General features: G+C 43.6%; 1 protein-coding gene across 2 annotated transcripts in view; it reads left to right on the forward strand.

The window, feature by feature from the left end:
- LOC115467065 (cytochrome P450 2K4-like) overlaps window positions 1-26,931 on the forward strand; it is a 153,165-nt gene that overhangs the window by 65,716 nt on the left and 60,518 nt on the right. For both annotated transcript variants that reach the window (XM_030198743.1, XM_030198744.1), the window contains exon 4: window positions 2,234-2,394. In XM_030198743.1, coding sequence (XP_030054603.1) covers window positions 2,234-2,394 — 161 coding nt within the window. The remainder of the gene's footprint in view (window positions 1-2,233; window positions 2,395-26,931) is intronic.

Below are 26,931 nucleotides of genomic sequence, written 5' to 3' on the forward strand. Positions count from 1 at the left end.
GGAGAAATCTGGTTTAACCATCTCAGAGCTAGAACTTTAATCAAGGTGTAAGTTTAAAAGTAATATTTGTCTCTTAGAGGTTGCTGCAGACAAAAAAACAGAAGTTATGCAGTGCTGGGCAAAATAGTGGAAGAGCAAATAAATAAACATGATTTTAATAGGGCAGAGTCAGCATGAATTCATCCAAGGAAAGCTTTGCCTCACCTATTTGCTTCATTGCTTTGAAAGTGTGCATAAACATGTCAATAAAGGTGAGCCAGTTGATGTAGTGTATCTAGATTTTCAGAAAGCTTTTGACAAAATTCCTCATGAGAGACTCCTGAGAAAATTAAAGAATCATAGAATAGGAGGCAATGTTCTGTACTGGATTCAGAATTGGTTATTGGACAGAAAACAGAGGGTAGGGCTAATTGGCCATTTTTCTCAATGCAGGAGAGTGAATAGTGGAGTGCCACAGAGATCTGTACTAGGGCTGGAGCTATTTAACATATTTATACATGATCTGGAAAAACAGAACGACAAGTGAGGTGATTAAATTTGCAGATGACACAAAAATATTCAGTTATTCAAACGCATGTGGACTGTAAAAATAATTGCAGGGAGACCTTAGGACACTGGAAGACTGGCATCCAAATGGCAGATTAAATTTAATGTGGACAAATTGAAAGTGATGCACATTAGGAAGAATAATCTGAATAACTGTTACCTGGTGCTAGGGTCCACCTTGGGAGTCAGCACCTAAGAAAAAGGTGTTATTATAGACAATGCGCTGAAATCTTCCCAGTGTGTGGTGGCGGCCAAAAAAGCAAACAGGATACTAGGAATTATTAGGAATGGGATAGTAAATAAGACCAAGAATACTATAATGCCTCTGTATTGCTCCATGGTTCGACCTCACCTTGAGTATTGCATTCAATTCTGGTTGCTGAATCTCAAAAAATATATAGCGAAATTATAAAAGTTTCAAAGAAGAGAGATCAAAATGATGAAAGGGTTGGAACTACTCCCATATGAGGAAAGGCTAAAGAGGTTAGGGTTCTTTGGCTTGGAAAAGAGACAGCTGAGGATATATGATTAGAAGAGTGGTTCCCAAACCCCTGGAGGCACCCCAGCCAGTCTAGTTTTCAGTATATCCACAATGAATATTCTTGAGATAGATTTGCATGCAGTGGACTGCATGCAAATCTCTCATGAATATTCATTATGGGTATCCTGAAAAGTTGACTGGTTGGGTGCCCCCAGGTTTGGGAACAACTGGATTAAGGTCTACAAAATCCTGAGAGGTGTAGAATGAGTAAAAGTGAATCAATATTTTAGTCTTTCAAAAAGTACAAAGACTAGGGGACACTCAAGGAAGTTACATAGAAATACTTTTAAAACAAATAGGAGGAAATATTTTTTCAATCAATGAATATTTAAGCTCTAGAACTCATTGCTGGAGAATGTGGTAACAGCGGTTAGCATATCTGGGTTTTAAAAAGGTTTGAACAAGTTTCTGAAGGAAACGTCCTTAGTCTGCTATTGAGATAGACATGGGGAAGCCACTGCTTACCCTGAGATTGGTAGCATGGAATGTTGCTACTATTTGGGTTTCTGTCAGGTACTTGCGACCTAGCCTGGCCACTGTTAGAAACAGGATAATGGGCTAGATGGACCATTGCTCTGACCATGGCTATTCTTATGTTCTTATGATGTGCAGTCTTTGTTACCTTAAGGCAGCAGGTGAATGCAGACCTGGCAAAGTCTTTCCTGAAGTCCTGTTTGGCATGTATAGCATGGAAGTTTTAGGCAACATCATTATGTTTTTCATTTCATCCCTATCTGATTTATGGTTTCAATAGAACCAGGAGGTGAATATACCTGAATATGTTATGTTTATAAAAAGAATAGGAGAAAATGCAATCTAAGAACAAAGGGCCCTGTTTATTAAGTTGCGCTAGTGTTTAAAGCACGTGCACAAAATTAGCGTGCGCTGTGTAGGCACCCATAGGAATATTGTGGGCACCTACACAGTTAGCGCTCGCTAAAAGCACTAATGCGCCTCTAGCGCAGCTTAGTAAATGGGGCCCAAAGTAAATTATTAGAGAACCTATGAGATCATATTATTTCTAATCACATGAATGGATGAAATAAATCAGTAAAATGTTGGTTCCCCCACCATGGTGATGACTTGTGTCATCAACATTTTATGTGTATTCTACATAACCTGCAAGTGCTCCTTAATGTGTTTCAGGGACTCCATTTGATACCTTGATGAGCATTACTCTTCCTGTTGCCAATATAATTGCATCTATACTACAAGGATATCGTTTTGACTATAATGATCCAGTATTGCGGAGGCTTATACACCTAAATGATAAAGCTGACAGGCTCCTGGGATCCCCAATGGTTTCGGTAACACTTCATTTTCATATCTATCTATTGAATATAACAAACATTCCAAGTCTTTTGTCATGTACTAAGGATATGGGAAATGATTACCCTTACTATAACTCTGTTCCTTGTGTTTCTGATATTAGGGTTCGAATGATAAATACACACAGAAAAAAATACCTCCAATATAAAAACATTTTAATAGATGTTTATTGGTCATATACCAGAAAAATACCATCTGTATAACCTCTCCTCTGGCTCTTCTTATATCCTACACTCTGTTTTTGTGCCTCTTCTGTACTGATTCCTCCTAAATGACACCTATCTATATATTTGATCTTTCAAAAAGGTATCTAGTAATTGTATATATGGGGCAACAATATAAATAAAAAACAAAAAAAAAATTCTTTGTGCCTTTAAAAAACAGTTAGCTGAGAAAATGAACACTTAAGGGGGTCAATATTCAAAGTGATTTAACTGTCCAGAAACAGTTCCTGGCCAGTTAAATCATATGTTCTGAACTAGCCACTAATTTACAGCAGCATTTAACCAGTTAGTGCTGCTGAAATAACCAGTGAGCACAGAACTAAAAACTGGCTATTTAGGGGGTGATCTGGGGACAGGGTCGGCACTTGGCTGGTTGTGTCAATATTCAGCACTTAACCAGCCAGGTTAACTGTATAAATAGTGCCACACAAAAATCAATCCTAGCTTTGTGTGATAACCCTCCATCTACGCTGACGACGTCACCATATTCATCCCTTTTAAAACTGACCTATCTGAAATCTCCGATAAAATTAACAGAGGTATGACCACTTTAACCTCCTGGGCTGGTGCTTTCAGGATGAAATAAAATAAAGAGAAAACACAATGTTTAGTCCTATCTTCTCCACATTCTCCATTCATCCCAACTACTCTTAGCACCCCAGAGGTTAAACTTCCCATATCAGACAACTTGAAAATCCTTGGAGTCACGATTGATAGTCATTTATCTTTTGAAAACCATGCTAAAGTAATCAACAAGAGGATGTTTAATATAATGTGGGTTTTGAAAAGAGTGATATCATATCTTCCATTAGACACCTTCCAGAACCTAGTACAATCCACGGTTCTTACACATGTAGATTACTGCAATAGTGTTTTTTCTAGGTTGTAAGTCCCTAATATTGAAAAAGCTCCAGAATTCCCAAAACACGGCAGCCAGACTTATTTTTGGTAAGTCAAGATTCGACAGCACAACACCTCTTCGAGAGAAACTTCACTGGCTCCCCATCAGAGAAAGAACTAACTTTAAAGTCCACACAATTATTTACAGGATATTACACGGAGAAGCCCCCACCTACATGAATCACCTTATTGACCTCCCAACCAGGAACAGTTTGATGTCTTCCCATACTAACCTCAATCTACACCTCCCCAACTGCAAAGGTATTAAGTACAAATCTTTCCACGCATCCAATTTTTTCTTTTTAGGTAGCCAGCTTTGGAATGCTCTATCAAGATCTATCCGTACCATTAACAGCCTTCTGCCCTTCAGAAAAGCACTGAAGACCCATCTCTTCTAGATAGCCTACCCTAACAATCCAACCTAACCAAAACTTGCCCATATGATTCTTATTGACAATAGTTATATTCCGACCATGTTCCCCATTATCCTTTCTGCTACCCCATATCCATTCCTTTCCATCTTTCTACGCCTACCTCCCAACGCTCTTTTCCTTCTGAACCCAGTTCCTCCTATGTTTAACTTACTTTCCGTTAACCCCATTGCTTTTGTGTTTACCACAAACTGTATATTCTTCTTACGACTTTGTAATTATTTATATTGTTACTATGTAAGCTGCATTGAGCCTGCCATTTGTGGGAAAGCGCGGGGTACAAATGTAATAAATATAAATAAATAATAAAATAAAATAAACCCATAACCAGTTAAGAGTTGAATATCACACTTAGCTGGCTATGCAATAGCCAGCTCTGCAAACCTGGAAATTCAATGCCAGTGCCTGGACATGGTCTGGCATTGAATTTCTGGGTTTAACATGGGTGGTAGTCAGCAAAATGCTGATCACCGCCAGCTGAATTATTTAAAAAAAAGGTTCCAGAGGAGATCCAGGAAATTATAGACTGGTAATTCTGACGTCGGTGCCGGGCAAAATGGTAGAGACCATTATTAAGAACAAAATTACAGAGCATATTCAAAAGCATGGATTAATGAGACAAAGTCAACATGGATTTAGTGAAGGGAAATCTTGCCTCACCAAGCTACTACATTTCTTTGAAGGGGTGAACAAACATGTGGATAAAGGTGAGCCGGTTGATACTGTGTATCTGGATTTAGAAGGCGTTTGACAAAGTACCTCATGAAAGACTCCAGAGGAAATTGGAGAATCATGGGATAGGAGGTAGTGTTCTATTGTGGATTAAAAACTGGTTAAGGGGGAGGAAGTGACGTCACAGTGCTGAATGGCTACCTGAGCTGAGAGCTTCCGCACCCACCTCCCTTAAACTGCATTTTTCACCCTCAATTGAGAGCCGTTTGGTCCCGGTGGATGGATTGAAGCGAAGGGAAGTGGCACCATTCCTGGTATGAGTAAAAAACCCTCAATGCCAGTGCGTAAAGAAGTGGAGCATCCAGCTCCTCGGCACTCAAGCAGAGGCCCCCCGCGCCACGTGTCTCCTGCAGCGCACTCACACTCGGAGTCAGACTCGGCGGGGTCACAATCGGAAGAATGCCCTGCGTTGTGAACAAGAGCGTTGCCGATGGAGCTGGTAAAAGCGTTACAGGCGATCCGGGAGGAGATTAAGTCTTCAAAGATCGAGATCTTGATCGCATTGAGACCATGGGAGCGGATCTGCGCGAGATGGGAGGTCGTGTGGAGGACTTGGAGGGCAGAGTGGATGAACAGGCAGAACAGCTCTCAGATATGGGGGCTAAATTACATCTGTCTTCCTCTCTTTATGTGGACCTCCAGTTCAAAGTGGATGATTTAGAGAACCGAGGGTGACGGAGTAACCTCCGATTTTGGGGAGTCCCGGAGAATGGGGACATTGAAGATGTGGCTACAGTGGTCCGCACAATTTATGAAAAACTACTGGACTCAGAGTCTACTACAGAGATGGTGGTGATTGAAAGGGCTCACAGAGCATTTGGGAAGCCAGTGGAAAATAGATCAAGAGATATTATTGCACGATTTGCATCCTCAAGTATTAGAGAGCGTCTGCTGCAAAGTGCTAGGCAGGTCTCATATGTTAACTTTAATGATGCAAAAGTCCAGATTTATTATTATTATTATTTATTGCATTTATATCCCACATTCCCCACATATTTGCAGGCTCAATGTGGCTTACATAGATTTGATAACATTGTCATAATAGGACCTTTCTGCTTTCACACTTACTCAGAGGCGCCTTATGAAACCAGCACTGGAAATCTTGGCTAAGGGGAAAATCTCTTACAGATGGGCCTTTCCATTTGCTCTAAACTTCATGCTAAATGGGAAAATGCAGCGGGTCCGCCATCTTAATGAAGCGTGGAAGGTGCTGCACAAGGCTGGACTATCTCATAAGTAATGCCATACTGGGAAAAGACCAAGGGTCCATCGAGCCCAGCATCTTGTCCACGACAGCGGCCAATCCAGGCCAAGGGCACCTGGCAAGCTTCCCAAAAGTACAAACATTCTATACATGTTATTCCTGGGATTTTGGATTTTTCCAAGTCCGTTTAGTAGCAGTTTATGGACTTGTCCTTTAGGAAACCGTCCAACCCCTTTTTAAACTCTGCTAAGCTAACCGCCTTCACCACATTTTCCGGCAATGAATTCCAGAGTTTAATTACACGTTGGGTGAAGAAAAATTTTCTCCGATTTGTTTTAAATTTACTACACTGTAGTTTAATCGCATGCCCCCTAGTCCTAGTATTTTTGGAAAGCGTGAACAGACGCTTCACATCCACCTGTTCCACTGTTCCATTATTTTATATACCTCTATCATGTCTCTGCCCTCCCCTATGGCTAATCCACCATCAGAAATAGCTCCGGCTACAAAAGAGCGTTTTCAAAAATGGAAGAGGGGCGTGCCTAAGCGTCTGCTGTTGCTTGATCCTTCAAACTGACTGATAATGCTTTTTGAAGTTTTCATGTTTATCCAGCTGTTTCCCAGAAAGGAGATAATGGGATCAGAGGCTTATAACAAGCTGTTAATTGTGTGTAGAGAGGGGGGGGTACGGTGATTAATGTAAGGTGGAGGTTTATATGGGGAGGGGGCGGGCTCGGGTGTGTTTGTTGGGCATTGTGGTATCCTTTCTTTTGTTTGCCCAGTCAGTGTCCCTTAGGGTGCTTGTCTGGTGTGAGAAGGGAGGGGGGTTGGGTGAAGGGTAGGAAGGATATTTGTGGGAAGTGAGTGTAAGGGTGGGGTTGGTTGTGGGTATGAGTGTATGGAGGGAGGAAGGGGGAATGGGCTGTGGGGTTCTCACTGTTGGGGAAGAATGTATATTTTACTTACTACAAGATGTGCACAGATTTAAAGATAATATCTTATAATGTTAAGGGCTTGAATATGCCTCAAAAGAGACAGAAGTTCTTTAAGGAATTAAAGCAGTTAAAGCCACATATGGTTCTTTTGCAGGAGACGCACCTTCACCATGTGCATGAAAAACTTCTCTCCCATTCCAGTTACCCATTGGCTTGTTTTGCTTCTTCTGCTGAGGGCTCCAAGAAGTGTGGGGTGGCGGTACTGATTCATTCTTTGGTGCCGGCCCAAGTAGTGAATGTGAAGAGGGACCCGGGAGGGCGATTCCTGTTTCTACATATTAAGATAGATCAAGTGGATTTAACGCTGGCATCTATCTATGCCCCAAATAGTGGTCAAGTAGAGTTTTATACGAAGGTGAAGAACTCCCTGGCTGCGTTTGTCCAAGGGTCATTGATTTTGGGAGGTGTCTTCAATGCTGTGGTGAATCCCGCTGTAGATCGAACAGGGGTCGCTAGTATAGTGGGCAATAAAGAGTCTTTGGCATTGGGGGCACTAGCTTACTCGTTGGGTACATTGGATTTGTGGACATTGACACATGCTCAGAATAGAGATTACACATATTATTCACCAGTACATGACTCCTATTCTCGCACTGACTATATATTCCTTGATACTGCACTGGTAGAGCGGGGTCCAGAGGCGGGTGTGGGAAGTATGACAATATTGGACCATGCTCCAGTTTGGGTTTCATTGCCATTTATCAGTACGGAAACAAAGGTTAGGAGATGGATGCTGAATACTAGTGTGCTACAGTAAGGGAATATGGTGGAGGGCTATAGGAAAGTTTTAAATGAATATCTGGAGTTTAATATGGAATCGGGGCCCGCATTACACACGGTTTGGGATGCCATGAAGGCGGTCTCTAGGGGATATTTTTTGCAAATAGCTAGCAAATGTTCATGTGTTCGTAAGGCCCAGATAGCGAGCTGTATGGACAGAATTCGCTTCTTGGAAGAGCAGTATAAGGCTAGTGGCTCACCTCAGATTTTGCAAGAATTGCGAGGGCAGAGACTACAGCTAGACTCTATTTATTTGGAGCAGCTTAGCTTCCTGCAAGCGAGACATAAGGTTGTTTTTTACGAATATGCCAATAAGGCTGGACGTCTCCTTGCTATGCGGTTACGTAAGCAAAAAATAGACTGCACAGTCACTCAGGTAAGGGATGGGAAGGGTGGTGTGTTACATAAATCTGAGCTTATTCGCAGGCGTTTTAAGGACATTTACCAAGCCCTATATGCGCAAGAGATTAACCCTACCCTAGAGACCATAGGAGAGTATTTGGCGGAAAGTGATCTCTCTTCCCTGTCTTGTCAGCAGCGGGCATAGGCGGTTGGTGGCCCAACTGTTTGGGGAGGCTAAAGGGGGCGGGGTTATGGGTGGGGCCAGGGGTGGAGCTTAAATCCATAATTGTCTGATAACACACAGAAAAATAAATAAATAAAAATAAAATTCACAATTAATACCTTTTATTAAATTTAGATATTAGATATGTATCATATGTCAAAGAATAAAGTGGTTGCTCAAAGCATATACTAACCACAATCGCTCAACTGCAAAACACTGCACAACTTTGTGCAAAAACACACTCAGAACCTTACTGTACCATAAATATTACACTGGGCAGAACCTAATACACCAATATACCACCCATACGGAACATGCAGACCGTCAACAATATGAAACAAGGATCATAATATCACAATTCTCATGTAGAGCCACAAAACATCCTAATTCATGTTTAATGTGGGATAAAATGCCATACATAAGTAAATAAATAAATAAATATAAACATTTAATGTTGAGCACCTGATTCTCAAAGTGGACATATTCCAAACACTATAATGAAAATAAAATGATCTTTTCTACCTTTGTTGTCTGGTGACTTTGTTTTTCTGATCATGCTGGCCCAGTATCCGATTCTGCTGCTATCTGTCCTCTTAACTCCGTTTCCAGGGCTTTCTGCCTTTCTTTTTCATTTCTTGTCCTCGCTCCCCTGCCCCCCCCTCCAGCCATCCATACCCACCCATTGATTCTCTCCTCTCCCCTGTCCCCCCTCCAGCCATCCACACCCACCCACCCATTGATTCTCTTCTCTCCTCTTTGTTCCCGGGCAGATTTTCTAACAGGTGCTGCTCATCCAATCAGAGAGCTCTATTTGAATGCAGATTAACATACAGACACTCTAATGGGAATTTTTAGTCAAAAACATTAGCTAAACCCTTCGTTTTTGGATCAAAGTTCACATTTTTGATCAGAGCCATGCCCTAACATTAAGGCTGTAAACATTTCCAACAATTTTTACCCATAAATATGCAAATGAGAACCTCCCAAAAATGGACTAATTTGCATATGGCTTGAGCAAATTTGAGTACATAGCATACCAATCCCACTTCCTAGCACCTAAATTCTGCAATTAGATTTAATGCAAATACTTTTAAAACTTATTTTTAGCACTTTTAAAATTTCAGGGGTCAGTGCAACTCTCTTTGGTATGAAGTGCTCATGTGCAGGAATTCATCCTAGTTAAATATCTCCCTGGCAACCCAGGACACCTCCAGCCAACCCCCCTGCTCTGCTCTCCCAGCAGTAAGATAATCAAATTACAACTGGTTATACACAAGGCTAGAGACAGCTTTCACTGCAGCTGCTGCTATTTAAACCTCCCAGAGAACTACTACTACTACTATTTAGCATTTCTATAGAAACAGCTGATCCATCCTGCTGTGGCTGGGGAGGCATAGCCTCCCCAAGCCTCTTATACCGGGCACCTATGGCAGCGGGCCATGTTGGATAAGCCGGTTACCCCACTTGAGATACAAGAGGCTATTCTTAGTCTTCCCTCCTTCAAGTCTCCGGGGCTGGACGGGTTTCCCAATGAGTTTTATAAGAAATTCACCTCTGAGCTGGCTCCACTCCTTGCGGACTTGGTTGATCAGGTGGGTGCTGGGGAACCCTTGCCTTTGTCTATGAAGGATGCGTGGATAGCGGTGTTGCCCAAGCCAGATAAAGATCATACTGAATGTGGCTCATATCGGCCTATCTTGGTCTTGAACGCTGATGTTAAAATATTGGCAAAGGTTTTGGTGAGACGCTTGACCCCGCTGCTTCCAGTGCTTATACATCCTGACCAAGTGGGCTTTGTTGCATACAGAAAGGCAATGGATAACATAAGGCGGGTAGTTGATTTAATGCATTTAGCCAAGAGAGATCAGAGGCCTTTGTGTCTTTTAGGCTTGGTTGCGGAAAAAGCCTTTGACAGGGTTCACTGGCCCTTTATGTATAAGGTTCTGGAGGCCTTTGGGTTTGGGGTGCAGTTTCGGGGATGGATACAGGCATTTTATGACTCTCTTAGGGCGTGTGTGATGGTCAACGGGAGTAATTCAGAGCTGTTTTCTTTGTACAGAGGGACTCGTCAGGGATGTCCCTTGTCTCCTTTATTATTTGCAATGGTCATGGAGCCTTTCGCCTCTAGGGTGCGAATGAATCCAAACATCTCGGGAGTTAATATAGCAGATAGGATGCATAAAATGGCTCGCTATTTGTGGACGATGTTTTGTTATTTGTGACTAGGCCGTTGACTATGTTCCCTAATCTTTTACGTACTATAGAAGAGTACTTGGCAGTGTCCGGGTTTAAGGTAAATATGACAAAGTCGGAGGCTTTGAATGTCATTCTTCTGGCAGAACTAGGGGAATCTTTGAAGTCTTCCTTCCCATTTTGTTGGGCTACTAAGGGAATTCGTTATTTGGGAATAAATGTGACCTCAAACCTTTCCGAGCTTTTCTCGGCAAACTATAATGTAACATAGAGGAAAGAAGAGGGGACGGGAAGTTTTATTATTAGGGAAGGTTTGGGGTAATTTGACCGATTTTTGGAGGGGATTTGGTTTAATAGAATAATTTTTCCATTAAATCCTATGGAAAAATAAAAGTAAAATGGAGATTTCAGTTGGGCCATACAGAATTCCATCGCTTAGAAAAAAATTGGAATTTTGAGGCCACTAATTGGCTGGGGGTCTACAGAATTCCAGCTGAAGTTCCGTAACCTAGGGAACGGAGTGGCTTGGCAGTTATGAGAGAGGCTGCAGCGCTGCAGGAGAAAGGTTGTGTTTTTGGCATGCTCTGTGCAAGAGAGTGAGGGAAATGGTGTTAAAGTTATTTTGAAAGGTGTTGGGGTGAAAGTAAATGAATGGGAACTAGTTTAGGGGTGATTTGAAGGTGAGCATGACTAAGTGATGTCACTGTGAAAGAGGGGTATGAAAATTATGAGAGTGTGCCTGGAGTGAGAGGGGAATAGAGTTGGGGATGATTTTAGGAAAAGGGAGATAGTGGGTTTTAATGGAAAAACAGCTACAAATCCTGATTGTGAGCGGAATGTGGGGTTTATAGTGGCTGGGTGAGTAACTGAGGAATGGAATGTGGTGTCAGAGACTGAATCTGTCTGGATTGCTGGTGAATTCAGTGCAGATGCTCTCTCTCCAGCTCTCTAGAATAGGGACTGTTCAGTAAGAAGTAGATTTGAAAGTATAGAAGTATTCTAATTAATTTTGTTTTTGTTAGCTATATGGCCCCAGTCTAATGTAATGTCCCTAAAGTCCCCCAATCAGGATTGGAAGAGAAAGGAAGTCAGGGTTTTGCTTCCCAATTTGGTTTAATTATTAGAGAGATTTAGGAAGAAGAGAAGTACTGTGCAGAGGAACCGAGAGGAACCGGTGGAGATCCCGGACCAGCAACAAAAGAGCCCCCACGCAAGAAAGACAAGTTGCAACACCCGCTCTCAATGGCAGAATTGTATTCAGCTAAGTGATTCTTTTTGGGTAGCCCCACAAGTTGATAAAGCTGGTGCTTACCTAATTGCTCTGAAAGCAAATATCAACTGAAACAAAGTGGATAAGGAAAAGTGAAAGCAGAAAAAGAGACATACTTACCTGCAAGTTTGATCTGAGTATTGTGACTCCTGTAAAGGGGTTAACCTGTGAGACAAGAAGTGGAAACAAAGAATCAAACTCTTTATAGGAACACTAAAGCACAAAACAAATACCAAGTAGAAGTGAAGATATATGAGAGCGTAGAACACAGATAGAACACTTATCTGATAGAGGTTCAGGGATGAGTTTTGTCCTGTGGGGAGAAACACAAACAAAAGTAAATGAGGGTTTCTATAATTTGACTGTTTACAATATTATCCTGTGTATTGTTAGGCCCTGAGTGGAAACATGGTTGTTTAGTCACTGGTACAGACTTAAAAGCTTATAAGGTATAACTGTTAGTACTTGTTATATGAAGTTAAGTATCTTACTATTAATCATTTTTCTATTCAACTGGAAAGAAATCTGGTGTGTCTCTTCCAGAATCAGGGAAAATCCCTACAATTAGTTTATTTTCCTCTCGTGTCCTTTGAGGGCACGAGACGTGGTTAGTGTATTTGTTCTCCTTCCACTTCTGGGAGCTGGGTTCTGGAGCCACGACTACATTCAATGGGCGAAACAGAACCCAGAGGTTAACACACATCTCAACCAGAAGTGAGGGGGAGTAACAATAAGGGCTTGGCTAGAGTGATTGCAGAAGACTTGGAGCGGTGGGGAGATTTGGCTGTTTCATGGTTTGGCAGGATAGCTATTGTTAAGATGAATGTATTGCCCTGATTGTTATATTTATTTCAGGTTTTACCTGTGATGATGCCCAGGCGATTTCTTGCAGCTTTGCAGGATCGCATTGTGCATTTCATCTGGGCTGGTAAGTGTCCGCGGTTATCACATTCTCTTCTTTATCAAGAGAGGAGGAGGGGTGGGCTGGGAGTCCCTAACTTACTATGGTATTATAGAGTGGCACAAGGGAAGGCAGTAGTTGAATGGTATCAGGATTATCCGGACAGGCAATGGGTCCATTTGGAGCAGTATACAGTGGGTCAGAGGCCATTGGGTGCACTCATGTGGCTTCCAAGGTTGCAAAGATGGCTGGGGGAGGGATTGTGTTCATCTGTTCATGTTACTCTTCACTACTGGGACAGCCTTTTTCCAAATGGATGGTGTGTTTTATCTTGTCTGTTGCCTATTGCGTTTAATCCTTTGTTTTTGCCTGAAACCATGAGTGGGGTATTTACACGATGGTATGGGGAGGGATTGAAAACTTGGGGTCAAGTGTTTTTTTTTATTATTTTATATTACATTTATGTCCAATACATAAATGGGAAAGAAAAGAGAAAATATCAATTAAAACAAACATTAAGGAAAAATATCATCTTTGTTAGTCCACATTATTGTCCACAATTGGGGGATCCAAGATCAGGAAAATGGGGTCAAGTGTTTGAGGCGGTCAAGATGCTGTCTTTTCCTGCCCTGGCAGAGAAATATCCTGTAGTGGGGAAGGATGAATTAGCGTATTGCCAGTTGTCTCACTTTCTCCAGACAGCGGCCATACGATCGGTAATGGGTAGGGAAAAGTTAAGCCTGGAAGAGATCTGTGAGAAGCTCTCATCCTCTAGAGGATTGATCAGTTGCTTATATAAATGTAGTAGTGTGCAGACTCCACATTATATTCTTCATAGGAGGGGCTGGCAGAGGGAGCTGGGCATGGTCTTGGGGGAGGCTGACTGGGAGAGGATAGAGCGGACGGCGGCAAAGGTGTCTTCTCATATCCCTTTTAAGGAGAATGCAGTGAAAGTACTGTTTAGATGGTACCTTACTCCCGACCGTCTCCAGCGTATATATCCAGCCTCCTCGGGCTTGTGCTGGAGGGGGTGTGGCAAAATGAGAACAATGGGGCATGTGTGGTGGACCTGTGTGAAAGTCAGAGCGTTCTGGAAAGCGATACATAGTAGGTTGCAGAGATGGCTGGGGTGCACAGTAAAATGGGCTCCTGAGGTCTTCCTCTTTTCTGTGAAGGCAGTGGGTTTGACACCTGCTCAACAGGCATTGATGAGGCAGGCATTGGGTGCAGCCCGGGTGGTCATAGCTTGTTATTGGAAACAGGCTGTGGTCCCACCAGTCACGAGATGGCTTCAAAAATTGCAGTATGTTTGTGAAATGGAGAGGCTCTTAGCAGAGCGCAGACAACAGAGGAGTAAATGGCATTCTGTTTGGAAATCTTTCTTTCTTAGAGCTCAGAGTGAAAAGTGAGAGCTGTGTGAGTGGTGTATGGATGGATGTGTCAGGGGTTCACCACGTGGAATGGTAGGGTGGGAAGGAAGGAAGGAAGGGAGGGATGGGTGGTTACTGAAGGGGGATATATTTTCTAGTTCAAAAACTTTACAAAAAACTGAAGTTCTTTGTGTTTTTTTTATAAGGATGTTGAAACTGTCAGAAGGCGGTGCTTATGAAGCCAGTATATGTATCAGTTATGTTATAATATGCTGTACGTTTGCTCCATGAGCATTTTGTCATGTTTTAACAGTGAATAAAGACTTCATGCAAATTAAATAAAAAAACTGGTTAAAAGATAGAAAACAGAGAGTAGGGTTAAATGGTCATTATTCTCAATGGAGAAGGGTAGTTAGTGGGGTTTCTCCAGGGGTCTGTGCTTGGACCATTGCTTTTTAACTTATTTATAAATGACCTAGAGATGGGAGTAACTAGTGAGGTAATTAAATTTGCTGATGACACAAAGTTATTCAAAGTCGTTAAATCGTGGGAGGATTGTGAAAACTTACAAGAGGACCTTACAAGACTGGGAGACTGGGCATCTAAATGGCAGATGACGTTTAATATGAACAAGTGCAAAGTGATGCATATGGGAAAGAGAAACCCGAATTATAGCTACATCATGCAAGGTTCCACGTTAGGAGTCACGGACCAAGAAAGGGATCTAGGTGTCGTCGTTGATGATACGTTGAAACTTTCTGCTCAATGTGCTGCTGCAGCTAAGAAATCAAATAGAATGTTAGGTATTATTAGGAAAGGAATGGAAAACAAAAATGAGATTGTTATAATGCCTTTGTATCGCTCCATGGTGCGACCGCATCTTGAATATTGTGTTTAATTCTGGTCGCCGTATCTCAAAAAAGATATAGTGGAATTAGAAAAGGTGCAGAAAAGTGCGATGGAAATGATAAAGGGGATGGGACGACTTCCCTATGAGGAAAGGCTAAAGCGGCTAGGGCTCTTCAGCTTGCAGAAAAGGCGGCTGAGGGGAGATATGATAGAGGTCTATAAAATAATGAGTGGAGTTGAACGGGTAGATATGAAGTGTCTGTTCATGCTTTCTAAAAACACTAGGACTAGGGGGCATGCGATGAAGCTACAATGTAGTAAATTTAAAACAAATCAGAGAAAATGTTGCTTCACTCAACATGTAATTGTTGCCAGAGAATGTGGTAAAGGCGGTTAGCTTAGCGGAGTTTAAAAAAGGTTTGGCCAGCTTCCTAAAGGAAATGTCCATAGACCGTTATTAAATGGACTTGGGGAAAATCCACTATTTCTGGGATAAGCTGTATAAAATGTTTGTACTTTTTGGGATTTTGCCAGGTATTTGTGATCTGGATTGGCCACTGTTGGAAACAGGATGCTGGGCTTGATGGACCTTTGGTCTTTCCCAGTATGGCAATACTTATGTATGTACTTATGAATATTGGGCCCTAAATTTACAATTCATTAACACTTAAGAAGTTTTACCTATTCCCATGGGCGTAGACTGGGGGGGCGAGGGGGGGCAATGCCCCCCCAAACGCAGGGCCGGCAACAGGCAGCTCTCCCTTCACCCCACCCTCTCCCCGTTCCTTCTCCTCCCCCCCGGCCCCCCCGTGAGCCGGCTCTCCTCCCTCCCTCCGTATCCGTCCCTCACCGACCTGATCTTCGAATCCTTTGCCTGCCCGCTAGGCGCTAGCGCTCTCTCCCCTGCTGGTTCGCGCTTTAAAAATGGCCGCCGAGACTTTCAGAGGCGGCCTCGCGAGAAGTCTCGGCGGCCATTTTGAAGCGTGAACCGGCAGTGGAGTCAGCGCTAGCGGGCCGGGCAGGTGAAAAATTCGAAGATCGTTGGTGAGGGACGGATCCGGAGGGAGGGAGGAGAACTGGCTCGCTGGGGGGGGGGGGGAGGAACGGGGAGAGGGCGGAATGAAGGGAGGGGAGAGGAGGGTCACTGCTGGACTGAGTGGATGGAGGGCAGGGGAAAGGAGGGCCACTGGGTATGGGGGCAGGGGAGAGGAGGGTCACTGCTGGACTGGGTGGATGGAGGGCAGGGGAAAAGAGGGCCACTGGGTATGGGGGCAGGGGAGAGGAGGGTCACTGCTGGACTGAGTGGATGGAGGGCAGGGGAAAAGAGGGCCACTGGGTATGGGGGCAGGGGAGAGGAGGGTCACTGCTGGACTGGGTGGATGGAGGGCAGGGGAAAAGAGGGCCACTGGGTATGGGGGCAGGGGAGAGGAGGGTCACTGCTGGACTGAGTGGATGGAGGGCAGGGGAAAAGAGGGCCACTGGGTATGGGGGCAGGGGAGAGGAGGGTCACTGCTGGACTGAGTGGATGGAGGGCAGGGGAAAAGAGGGCCACTGGGCATGGGGGCAGGGGAGAGGAGGGTCACTGCTGGACTGAGTGGATGGAGGGCAGGGGAAAGGAGGGCCACTGGGCATGGGGGCAGGGGAGAGGAGGGTCACTACTGGACTGGGTGGATGGAGGGCAGGGGAGAGAAAAGAAATGCTGGACATGGATGGAGGGGAGGAAAGAGTGAGGAAGGAGATGAGATGAGGGAAAAGGAAGAGAGGAGAAAAACTGCACATGGATGAAGAAAATAGGCAGAAGCTGAGGACCAGAAATGAAGAAGAAAGGAAGAAAGAAATAAATGGAAAGGAAGCCCTGGAAACGGAGTTAAGAGGACAGATAGCAGCAGAATCAGATACTGCACCAGCATGATCAGAAAAACAGTCACCAGACAACAAAGGTAGAAAAAAATCATTTTATTTTCATTATAGTGTTTACAATATGTTCACTTTGAGAATCAGGTGCTCAACATTAAAAGTTTATATTTACTTATTTATACCCCCCCCCCCCCCAGGCTCTCTCCCCGGCTATAGCCAGCTCTGCAATTTGGGGGGGGGGGGGGCGCAGAGGGGGACTGGGGGAGAGCCTGTTGTTAAACATTTGCCAGCACACCACTGCCTGTCGCCAAACCCGCTGCCTCTCTGATTCAGTGGCTATCCATTGGCAAACGAACACTGGTTATTCCCAAAAAAGCCAGCTCTTGCTCCCTTCCTTCCTCCATATTAGCATAATTTGCATATACATATATGCAAATGAATATGCTAATATGCCCCGCCCCTTCCTTTGCCCCCCCAAATGAAACAGTCAAACTACGCCTATGCCTATTCCCCACTTCCAATGCAAGCGTTAACAGACATATGCACACTGGTTATGCAATACCACCTAGCACTTACATGTTGATTGACACTAGTAATTGAAATTAATTACTTTAATTAATGTAATTGTGGTCACTTACTGGATCTTCTACAAAGGCACACTAATGTTTTTAGTGCACGATAAATGCTAGAGACATGTATATATATACCGCATGCTTATTTTTAGTGCACGCTAAAAACGCTAATGTGTCTTTATAAAAGGACTCCTAAGGCATTTAATAATCTCTGGAGACTGAAAAGACAAAAGACCATTCTTTACAACTAACACCTTTTGTCATTGGTGTGCTGGTAAATTTTTAACAACAGGATCTCTCCCCAGTTCACCTCTGCGCCCCCCCCCCCCCCCCCGCCCGCCCGCCCGCAAAAAAAAAAAAAAATATATATATATATATATATTGTAAAAAGGACACACAGAAGACCTCGTAGCACTCTGCTGACTTGCCTCTGGAACTCGACCGCTCCCACTATCCCCCACACAGGAGACCTCCTCTGGAGACTGATGCCTTTTCCACTCGGCTCCACTTTGAGTTCTCTAGTCCCCCAGAACCCGCCTGTAGTCAGTAGGCCTTTCTGCACACTTCCCTGGGGATAAAATTATTGCCTGGGTCCCACCAACCCTCTGCTCTTCCCTTGGTTTCAACTTCCAGCCACTGTTATTCAATGGTCAAGGGTAGCAGGGATTCTCTGATGTCCTTGCCTTCAGGGGGTTATTCAACCACAAGGTTCCATCTGGGATAGTGCCCTTTGTAACTCCCACAGGGGTGCTCTGGTGTGCAGTGGCCCTCTAGTGGCTCCGGCCCGGCCTCACCAGCCTTTTGCCTCGGGGAACCACCTTGAAACCAGACTTCTCTGTGACTGCATTGACTCAGGCCTCTAGGTTTGGTCCTCCCCTTTCCCTCAGGGTGACCTCTTCCTTAACCTGCAGTCCTGGCCCGGCCTTCCCGCTGTATCTCCTGGTAACTGACCCATCTTACCAGTTCTTCTGGTGGGGCCCCCAGGTCACCCTTCTCTGGAAGATAGCACAGCTTCCTCTGCTTGCAAAAATATGCAAATTAGCTGGTTGCATGTAAATTCAGTTTATTAGCTAGGTTACAGTCTTTTGGGAACCTGGCTTTCCAACTCTTCTTCTGACTGCGATTCACCCCCCTGAGACCATTTACTGGGGGACATCTGGTCTCAGGGTATAACAGCCACCTCCCCCTGGATAGGACCTTCTTTATTCACATTAACCTTACGGTCCTATCCTCCACCCCACGGCTGTTTGTTCTTTCTAAACACTTCACAGTTACAATTGTTCATAACACTAATACCCAGTGCTTGATCCCCACCAGGTAAGTACCTCTTTGGGTTTGGAGGGAACCTTCTCCTGACCTCTCTCTTGAGCTCCACTTCAGCAAGCCTCTTTCCTCAGTTCCTGGCTTGTAATACTCAAGCTCTGGGCGTTGCAGGTCCCCCCCCCCCCCCCCCCCCCAATCCATCTTCTCCTCTCTCCCTTGGCTAGAGGATGCTTTTTATAGGGTGCCCAATAATCCACTCCACCTTTCTTTAGGCCTCTCCCCCTGCTTCCAGAAAGGTCCGCACCCAGAACTTTCTCCACCTATCCAGCTTCCACTCAGAGAGTCCACCTGGTGGCCTCCCCGGGAAGTACAAGTCCTATGCCAGGAGCACCCCCTAGCTGTTCCTTCTGGTCACTACCATGGACTATACTCTTTGGCTCCCTCTAGTGGCCAGATCAGGACATTTTAGGTTTTCAATGGGAGAGCGCCCTCTGGCGGCCTCCTCATGTAAGGGCAGACACTGTGGTTATCACTATATATATATATATATATATATATATATATATATATATTGCAGAGCTGGCTATACCCGTGGAGAAATCCTGGGGGGGCAATGCACAGGAAAAAAAATTAAGTGCTCCCAGGCTCCAATCTAAATTCATATGGAATAAAATGTCATAAATTTTGGAAACTCAAAAGAATTAAACCTTTCTTCCCAAGAGAAGCATTCTGCAGACTGGTTCAATCATTAGTGTTATGCCAGCTGGACTTCTGCAATGCCATCTATGCTGGGTGCAGAGAACAAATTATCAAAAAACTCCAAACTGCACAAAACACGGCAGCCAGACTCATATTTGACAAAATGAAATATGAAAATGGCAGTCCCCTACGAGAAAAACTACATTGGCTTCCATTAAGACAGCGCATTGCTTTCAAGGTTTGCACCATGGTTCATAAGATCATACACGCTGAAGCTCCGGGGTACATGTCAGACCTTATTGATCTACCAACCAGGAACTCTAACAGCTCATCTCGTACATTTCTGAATCTCCACTATCCCAACTGTAAGGGACTGAAATATAAATTAACATACGAATCTAGCTTCTCCTACATATGCACGCAAATTTGGAATGAATTACCAAAATCCATAAAAATAGTGAATTTCCGTAAATTATTGAAAACCTATTCATTTAAGAAAGCATACAATAATAATTCATCCTAAATGCCAATTAACAATTGTACCTATGCAAATGTATTCATTAAGCCCTAATTGCTTTTTGCTAAAGTATCTTGATTTGTAGTTTTAATATTCCTAATTGCTCAAGTTAATCTTTCACGAACAGAGTTAACCTAATACCTTTCAATTCTTATTATAAGACAAACTTTCCTTCCTGTAACCAAATTCACTTTGTATCCTCTACCTTAACTATGTATTTCTCTGCTCCGGAACTGGTATTAAGCCACATTGAGCCTGCAAATAGGTGGGAAAATGTGGAATACAAATGTCAAAAATAAATAAATAAATAAATAAATAAATAAGTAAATAAATAGATAGATAGAAACTCTGTACATGATTCTCATAACATGATGTCTGTTTTAGAAGCCCTTTACCAGGAGAAAAAAAATCTCTGCACCAATAACAGGGTTAGGTGTCCCTATAACCAGTCCCTCCAAATGACACACTGATTACGATTTATAACAAATTACTACTCTGCCTATGAAAAGTTATTCCCTTCAGTGTACATCCCTATGCACAAGACGGTGTCATTTTTAAGAATATAACTTTTTTTTTAAGTATCCTCCCCAACCCACCTCACCTACCTATTACAGACATCCTCACCGGTCCCCAGAGCCTAAGGGTCCCACTCCCAGCGCATACCTGAAGGCAGCGTCTCTGGTTGTCTAGTGGATTCTTCGGGGCAGGAAAGATCCCCAGTCTTTCCTGCCTGCTGCAAGCGCTGACCCTCCTCCTGCCACATCTTCTTTAAAATGGCTGCCAAGACTTACAAGGGTGGCCTCGCAAGACATCTCCTTCCTCTTTCTTTCCTCCCCTAGTCCCCTCCATTCATATGCATCCCCTTCCTCACTCTTCCCTCTCATCCATCCATGTCCAGCTTTTCTCCTCTCCCCCCGCCATGATCCATATCCAGCATTTTTCCTCTCTCCTCCCCTCCATCCAGCCATGTTCATCTTACTTCCCTTCTCTTCCCTCCCTCCCTTCCATCTATGTCCAGCATTTCAACTCTCTCCCCTCCCCTCTATCCATGTGCATCTTCTTCCTCTGTCTGCCTTCCTCTCCATCCATGTCCAGAATTTCTCCTCTCTCTCCTAAATCCATGTGCATCTCCTTCTCTGTCTTCCCTACCCTCCATTCATGTCCAGCCTTTCTACTTCCTCTGTCTTCCATCCCTCCCCTCCATCCATGTCCAGCATTTCTTCTCTCTCCCTTCCCCTCCATTCGTGTGCATCTCCTTCCTCTGTCTTTCCTCCCCTCCAACATTTCTTCTCTCTTCCCTTCCCTCCAATCCATCCATGTCCAGCATTTCTCCTCTCTCCCCTCCCCCATCCATGTGCATCTCCTTCCTGTCTTCTCTCTCCTCCATCTAGGTTCAGCATTTCTCCTGCCCTCCCCTCCATCCATCCATGTCCAGCAACTCTCTTCTCTCCCCTGTCCTCCCCTTCCATCCATGTACAGCGATTCTCCTTTGCCCCTTTCCTCCCCTCCCATCCATGTCCAGTGATTCTCCTCTGCCCTCCCCTAACCATTCATGTCCAGCAATTTCTCTTCTCTTCCCTACCCTCCCCTCCCATCCATGTCCAGCGATTCTCCTCTGCCATCCCGTCCATGCCCAGCAATTCTCCTTTGCCCCTATCCTCCCTTCCCATCCATGTGCAGTGACTCACCCCAGGCTCCACCTGTCCCCCTTTTCAGCACCCGAGTTCCAGTTCCAACCCCAGCGCTGGCTCACTTGCTCCCAGATAGCTCTCCTTTCCTTCCTGTCGCTACCCTGCATTTAAATATTTTATTTTACCTCACGTTGCAGTGGTGGCACTGAAAACAGCAGGCTCAGCTCACCTCCAGCCTTCCCTTCCCTCTCAGTGTCCCGTCTTCTTCTGATGTATTTCCTTTTTCCGCGAGGGCGGGACACTAAGAGGGATTATCTCATTCTACATTTCCCTAATTACAAAAATATCAAATACAAATGCATTCTTACTCAAGGTTTCTCTCATTTAGGCACTAAATGGTGGAATTCCATCCAAGGGAAATAAGACATCTCAATAACTATCTGACTTTTCGCAAAGTCTTGAAGGCTTTTCTTTTCAATAAATTCCTTCACTAAATGTTGAAATCAGTTATAGCCAAGATCTTTCTCCTTCCCATTACTTTTTAAGAAATGTTCCATTAATTCTTACAGGTTTCATAGTATGTATTATACATTAATTTGTACTGTATATTACTTATGTAACGGCAATCCCTCGCAGTCTCACAGACAAACCAAACACAGTGAAGGTGACAAAAAAACTGAACACCAGACAATGTCCAATATTATGTGGCTTTATTCAAAACATCTGTAATTCAAAACGAGTCATGTTTCAGCCCTAAACGGCCAGCCACAGGAATCTAAAAACAATAAAAGTACATATACACATATACAAATAAATAAAACTAATAAACAATATCTTGACATAATATAGATGAATGAAATGTGCTCTCATAAACTGTATCTTTTTTAACAAACTTTTATTGCAGTGAAGAGCAAGAATAATTCACCAGAAATAATAGATACACAGTTGTTTCTTCAATGTATCTTGCTAATACACGCTACAACCTAACTATCAGATAACAATTCCAGACATCCCCTCCTACCCCCATCCTCCAAACCCCCCCTCTCCACCCTAGTACCATACTGGAACAAGCCCCTAGGTGTTCTTTTTGAAACAGAGCTGGGATTTGTCCAGTGTTTAGCTTGGGGCAGAGCTAAGATTATACTGTAAGTTTTGTTACTAGCTAGGGGGAAAGGGCAACAGACTCTAATGATCTCACACAGGCCCAGATGCACTAAACCTTAAGGACCCTCTAACAACCCTTTAAGGAAGAAATTCCTAACCATTGCATGCATTAAAGGCCTTTTCCCGACTAAGCAAGCAGCTAACAAAAACAGAATACAAACGAGTAACTACCATTGTATTGTGGATGATTCGGGATGCACTAACAATACTGACGATTACACCAAATCATTTACCACGACATATTTAACGTATGGTCAGAGCAGTTGTAAAGGCCAGAGCTGTCATCTCTCCGCTTCCCCCTGCACCATAAAAATCCAAGCTGGCATGTTTAAAAACAAAAGTGAGATAAACAACACCTCCCCGCTTTCCCCTGCATAAAATCTAAAATCTAAACAAAAATCAAAAAAGGATCAGGAGGGGGCAAGGCGCTCATCAGGAGCGTCCTGTATGGACGGCCTTGCCCCCCTCCGCCCGAGGTCGCCGCTGCTCCCCGCTTCTCTGCTCTCCTCTGAAGCCAATTTCCCGGTTCTGAAAACAACTTTAAGCTGCCCAGGTCCCCCTCCTTTCCTCTGTTCCCCCAGCCGGGGGCGGGCCCAGGTCTCTCTTCTGAGCTAAAGGGGATCACAGTGAAAGAGGTCTTTTGTTAGAAAGGATGTCCTTTTGGAGTCTTGAGGAGGACATCTTCAACTGCACTCTCCTGCTAGGATCACAGAGCTAAATGCTTGCACGTCCCGATCCCCCTCCCCCTCGCACGCCCCCATCTGACATAAGCAACCTATGTAGGTTTAATACGTTTGTGTTGACGTTTGTGGCTCTGCGCATGTTTTAAGAGCCGATTACCGATGGGGATTATGAATCTGTAATGCATTGTACTTTACAATACCGCACCGAACATGTGCGACTTGTTTTTTTTGTGCATTCTTCGTTTTTTCAAATTCGGTAAGCACTTTTACGTTTTAGATTTTTTTTACGTTTAGTTGATGCATCTGGGCCACAGACAGTATGAAAAAAGCAAACACCAGATTTTTTTCCCTTTCAAACTGCCGAGAAAGCATACCTATAGAAAAGCATTTATTCTGCCATTCCACTTTTTTCATTTAAAACAAAAAGCGATGAAAAGAAAAAAAACAAGTTGACTTGTCTGTAACTTTTTAAGTTCATCTTTGTTACACCGAAGCTATGATTCTCCCTGTAAGTTTTGTTGTTACCTAGCAGGGAGGAGGGAGGGAGGGAGGGGGAGGCACAAAGCAGCAGTTCTCTGCCTTTTGAAGTGGCTGAAGAGAAAACCAGCTGGGCTCTTACAAAAGCAAACCCCCCTAGCATTTTGTCTGTCTCACTTCAGTCGCTTAGGGGCACAATGTTTCTTCAAAACAGGAGGGTGAACCGCTCTTGCAGTCTAATGTAAGTTTATTTATTTATATATTTATATATTTATTTATTTATTTATAATTTCAATTTACATTTCAAGCAATACGCTTGTTCAGAAAAGTGGTTAAATACACATTTACATATGTTGATGAAATATGAAAAGGAAAAAGCATGAATACATATCACTAAGATTCATCCCTTATCGTGTTTTAACTACTCGAGTCCACAAATTCGATTCAAGAATTACAAATTATGGAGAATTTAAGAAATTACTTATTATTTAACAAAAAAGAATGATTAAACTGTGTAGCTACAAGAAATCACTTTCCTTTTGGACTATTGAGTCTCTCTTCCTAGTCTCCTGGTTACCAGGAACTCCATGAGATGTGTAGGTTCAAAAAATATATATTTATTTGCTTGATATCTCACTATACATTTGCATGGATAGTGCAGAAAAAAAGATGCTCCCAATTGAAGGACTCCGGGTCTACTTAGAAGAAATTGGCATCTCCTTTTTTGTGTCTCTCTTGACACGTCCGGAAATATCCTTATTTTTAATCCAAAAAATCTTTATTTCTATTTATAAAGAAAAGTCTCATTATCCACTCTTTGTCAGGTGCCAAGACTACAGTAGCAACTAATGTCGAGGCAATAACTTTTTCTAAGTCCGACGTCTCTAGTAGTGCTGACACATCCAAAGGGGAATCTGAGCTCTCCTGAACTTAACCCACTTTTACCGGCAAATAGTATATTGTTTCTTCTGGAATTAAGTCCTTCATATATTTCACTAACATTTCTTTCGGTGAAATTGTTTCAATTTTTGGAAAATTTATAAATCGAAGATTATTACTTATTTGATTATTTTCCAGTGCTTCTATCTTCCTGCGTATATTCGTCAGATCTAATCATTACCGTTTGAGTCTCTTGCATTTGCTTTTCTTTTTTGTTCATAATTCTGCATTTTCTCATTCAATTGCTTAACATCATCTTTAATTTTTGTTACATTTTCCGTTAAAGTTTGGGTTTTTAATTCTAATTGATTTATTTGCGGGCATAAGGCTTTACCAAGAGAGGCAATCAAGGCCCATAATGATTCTAAAGTCACTTCATTTGGTTTTTCCAAAAAGGATAACTGTTGTATAAATTGAATATTTTGTAAAGAACTACTTATCTCACTTCCCGTAGCCTGGTGAACACCCTCCGGTAAAGTTGTTTGTCTCACAGCGTTTTCGGTATCCACCTCAGTGGAACTCTTCGAGTCAACCCCCTGTTGTTCCTGTACCTCGAGCCTGTCCAATTTCTCCATGGATGACATCATCAAGGGGGTACTCGCTCGTTGTGGTTGAGGAGGGGGGGTCCTCCTGTCTGGGGTTAAAGTTGTTTTGAGTGTCGGCGTCGACTCTGGGCCACCACCTGCTCTGGTTGGCGCCATCGCGCCTCTCACAGACCCTCTTTCTTGAGCGCTCTGTACGAACGGGTCCATAGGTCTGGTCACCGGGACTGCTTGTTGACCAGGGGTCACTGTGCTGGCCGTCTTGCCCCTTCGCTTAGGCATAGCGAAGGCTAGGAATCAGATCGCACAGAGCACAGCTTACACAGGTTCGCTCTGGTCAGCTATCTTGAATCGACCTCCGCAGTCTAATGTAAGTTATAAGCAAAGAGGAGAAGGACGGTTGATCTATTCTTTTTGTTTTAAAACCTAAAACGGTAAGCATGAGGTATCATTTTTAAAGAAAAAAGTATAAGAAAAAGAAAACAAAAATGTCAGCTTTCCTATGAGAGAAAAAAAGGTTAAGGTGCTCATGCATGACTAAATTCCACTGAGGCTATAGGGATTAGTGTCTGTGTTTTTTTGACATCACTTCCTATCACTTGACCCCATACAAGATGGCAGCTAGTAGAGGAAACAGGAAGTGATGTGATGCATACAGTGGTGGCTGCCATCTTAAAAAAGGGGCATGGCTATAACACCACTTACTATGACATCACCAAAAAGGGCAGGGTTTAGGGTGGGCTTATGCCAATAAGGTGAGACGTGGGGCATGGCTATGGTAAATGGGCAGAGCTTGGGTGGGGTCAAGACGTCATATCCAACATTTAGCTTCTTATCAAGGTACTATTAATGACTCTGTTTTATCTGTTGTGTTAACAACCTCTGTGTTAAATATGTGGAGCAAGAATCACTCATTCCATGCCCCAAAGTTCTAAAATGGTTTTGTAAAAAGAAGGAATAGCTAATCAGAGGGTGATATGTTTTCATGCTTTTTAGGACTCTGCTACTATCCAGCTTATAATCGAACGAGAAAAACGCCCAAGTTCCGACCTAAATCGGGAGATGGGCGTTTATCTCACAAAAACGAATAACGCGGTATAATCAAAAGCCGAATTTGGGTCGCTTTCAACTGCACTCCGTCGCGGATGCGGACAAAGTGGACGGGGGCGTGTCGAAGGCGTGTCGAAGGCGGAACTGGGGCGTGGTTATCACCCGAACAGAGATGGGCGCCCTTCGCCGATAATGGATGCGTTTGTAGCTAGAATTTAGGGCACTTTTCCTGGACCCTGTTTTTTCACGAATAAGGCCCCAAAAAGTGCCCTAAATGACCAGATGACCACTGGAGGGAATCGGGGATGACCTCCCCTGACTCCCCCAGTGGTCACTAACCCCCTCCCACCACAAAAAAATGATGTTTCACAACTTTTTATTTTCACCCTCAAATGTCATACCCTCCTCCCAGGCAGCAGTATGCAGGTCCCTGGAGCAGTTGTTAGGGGGTGCAGTGGACGTCAGGCAGGTGGACCCAGGCCCATCCCCCCTACCTGTTACAATTGTGCTGCTTAATGCTTATTAGTCGTCCAACCCCCCCAAACCCACTGTACCCACATGTAGGTGCCCCCCTTCACCCCTTAGGGCTATAGTAATGGTGTAGACTTGTGGGCAGTGGGTTTTGAGGGGGATTTGGGGGGCTCAACACACAATGGAAGGGTGCTATGCACCTGGGAGCTCTTTTACCTGTTTTTTGGTTTTTGTAA

This window comes from Microcaecilia unicolor, chromosome 3 (assembly GCF_901765095.1).
Source record: "Microcaecilia unicolor chromosome 3, aMicUni1.1, whole genome shotgun sequence".
Taxonomy (NCBI): domain Eukaryota; kingdom Metazoa; phylum Chordata; class Amphibia; order Gymnophiona; family Siphonopidae; genus Microcaecilia; species Microcaecilia unicolor.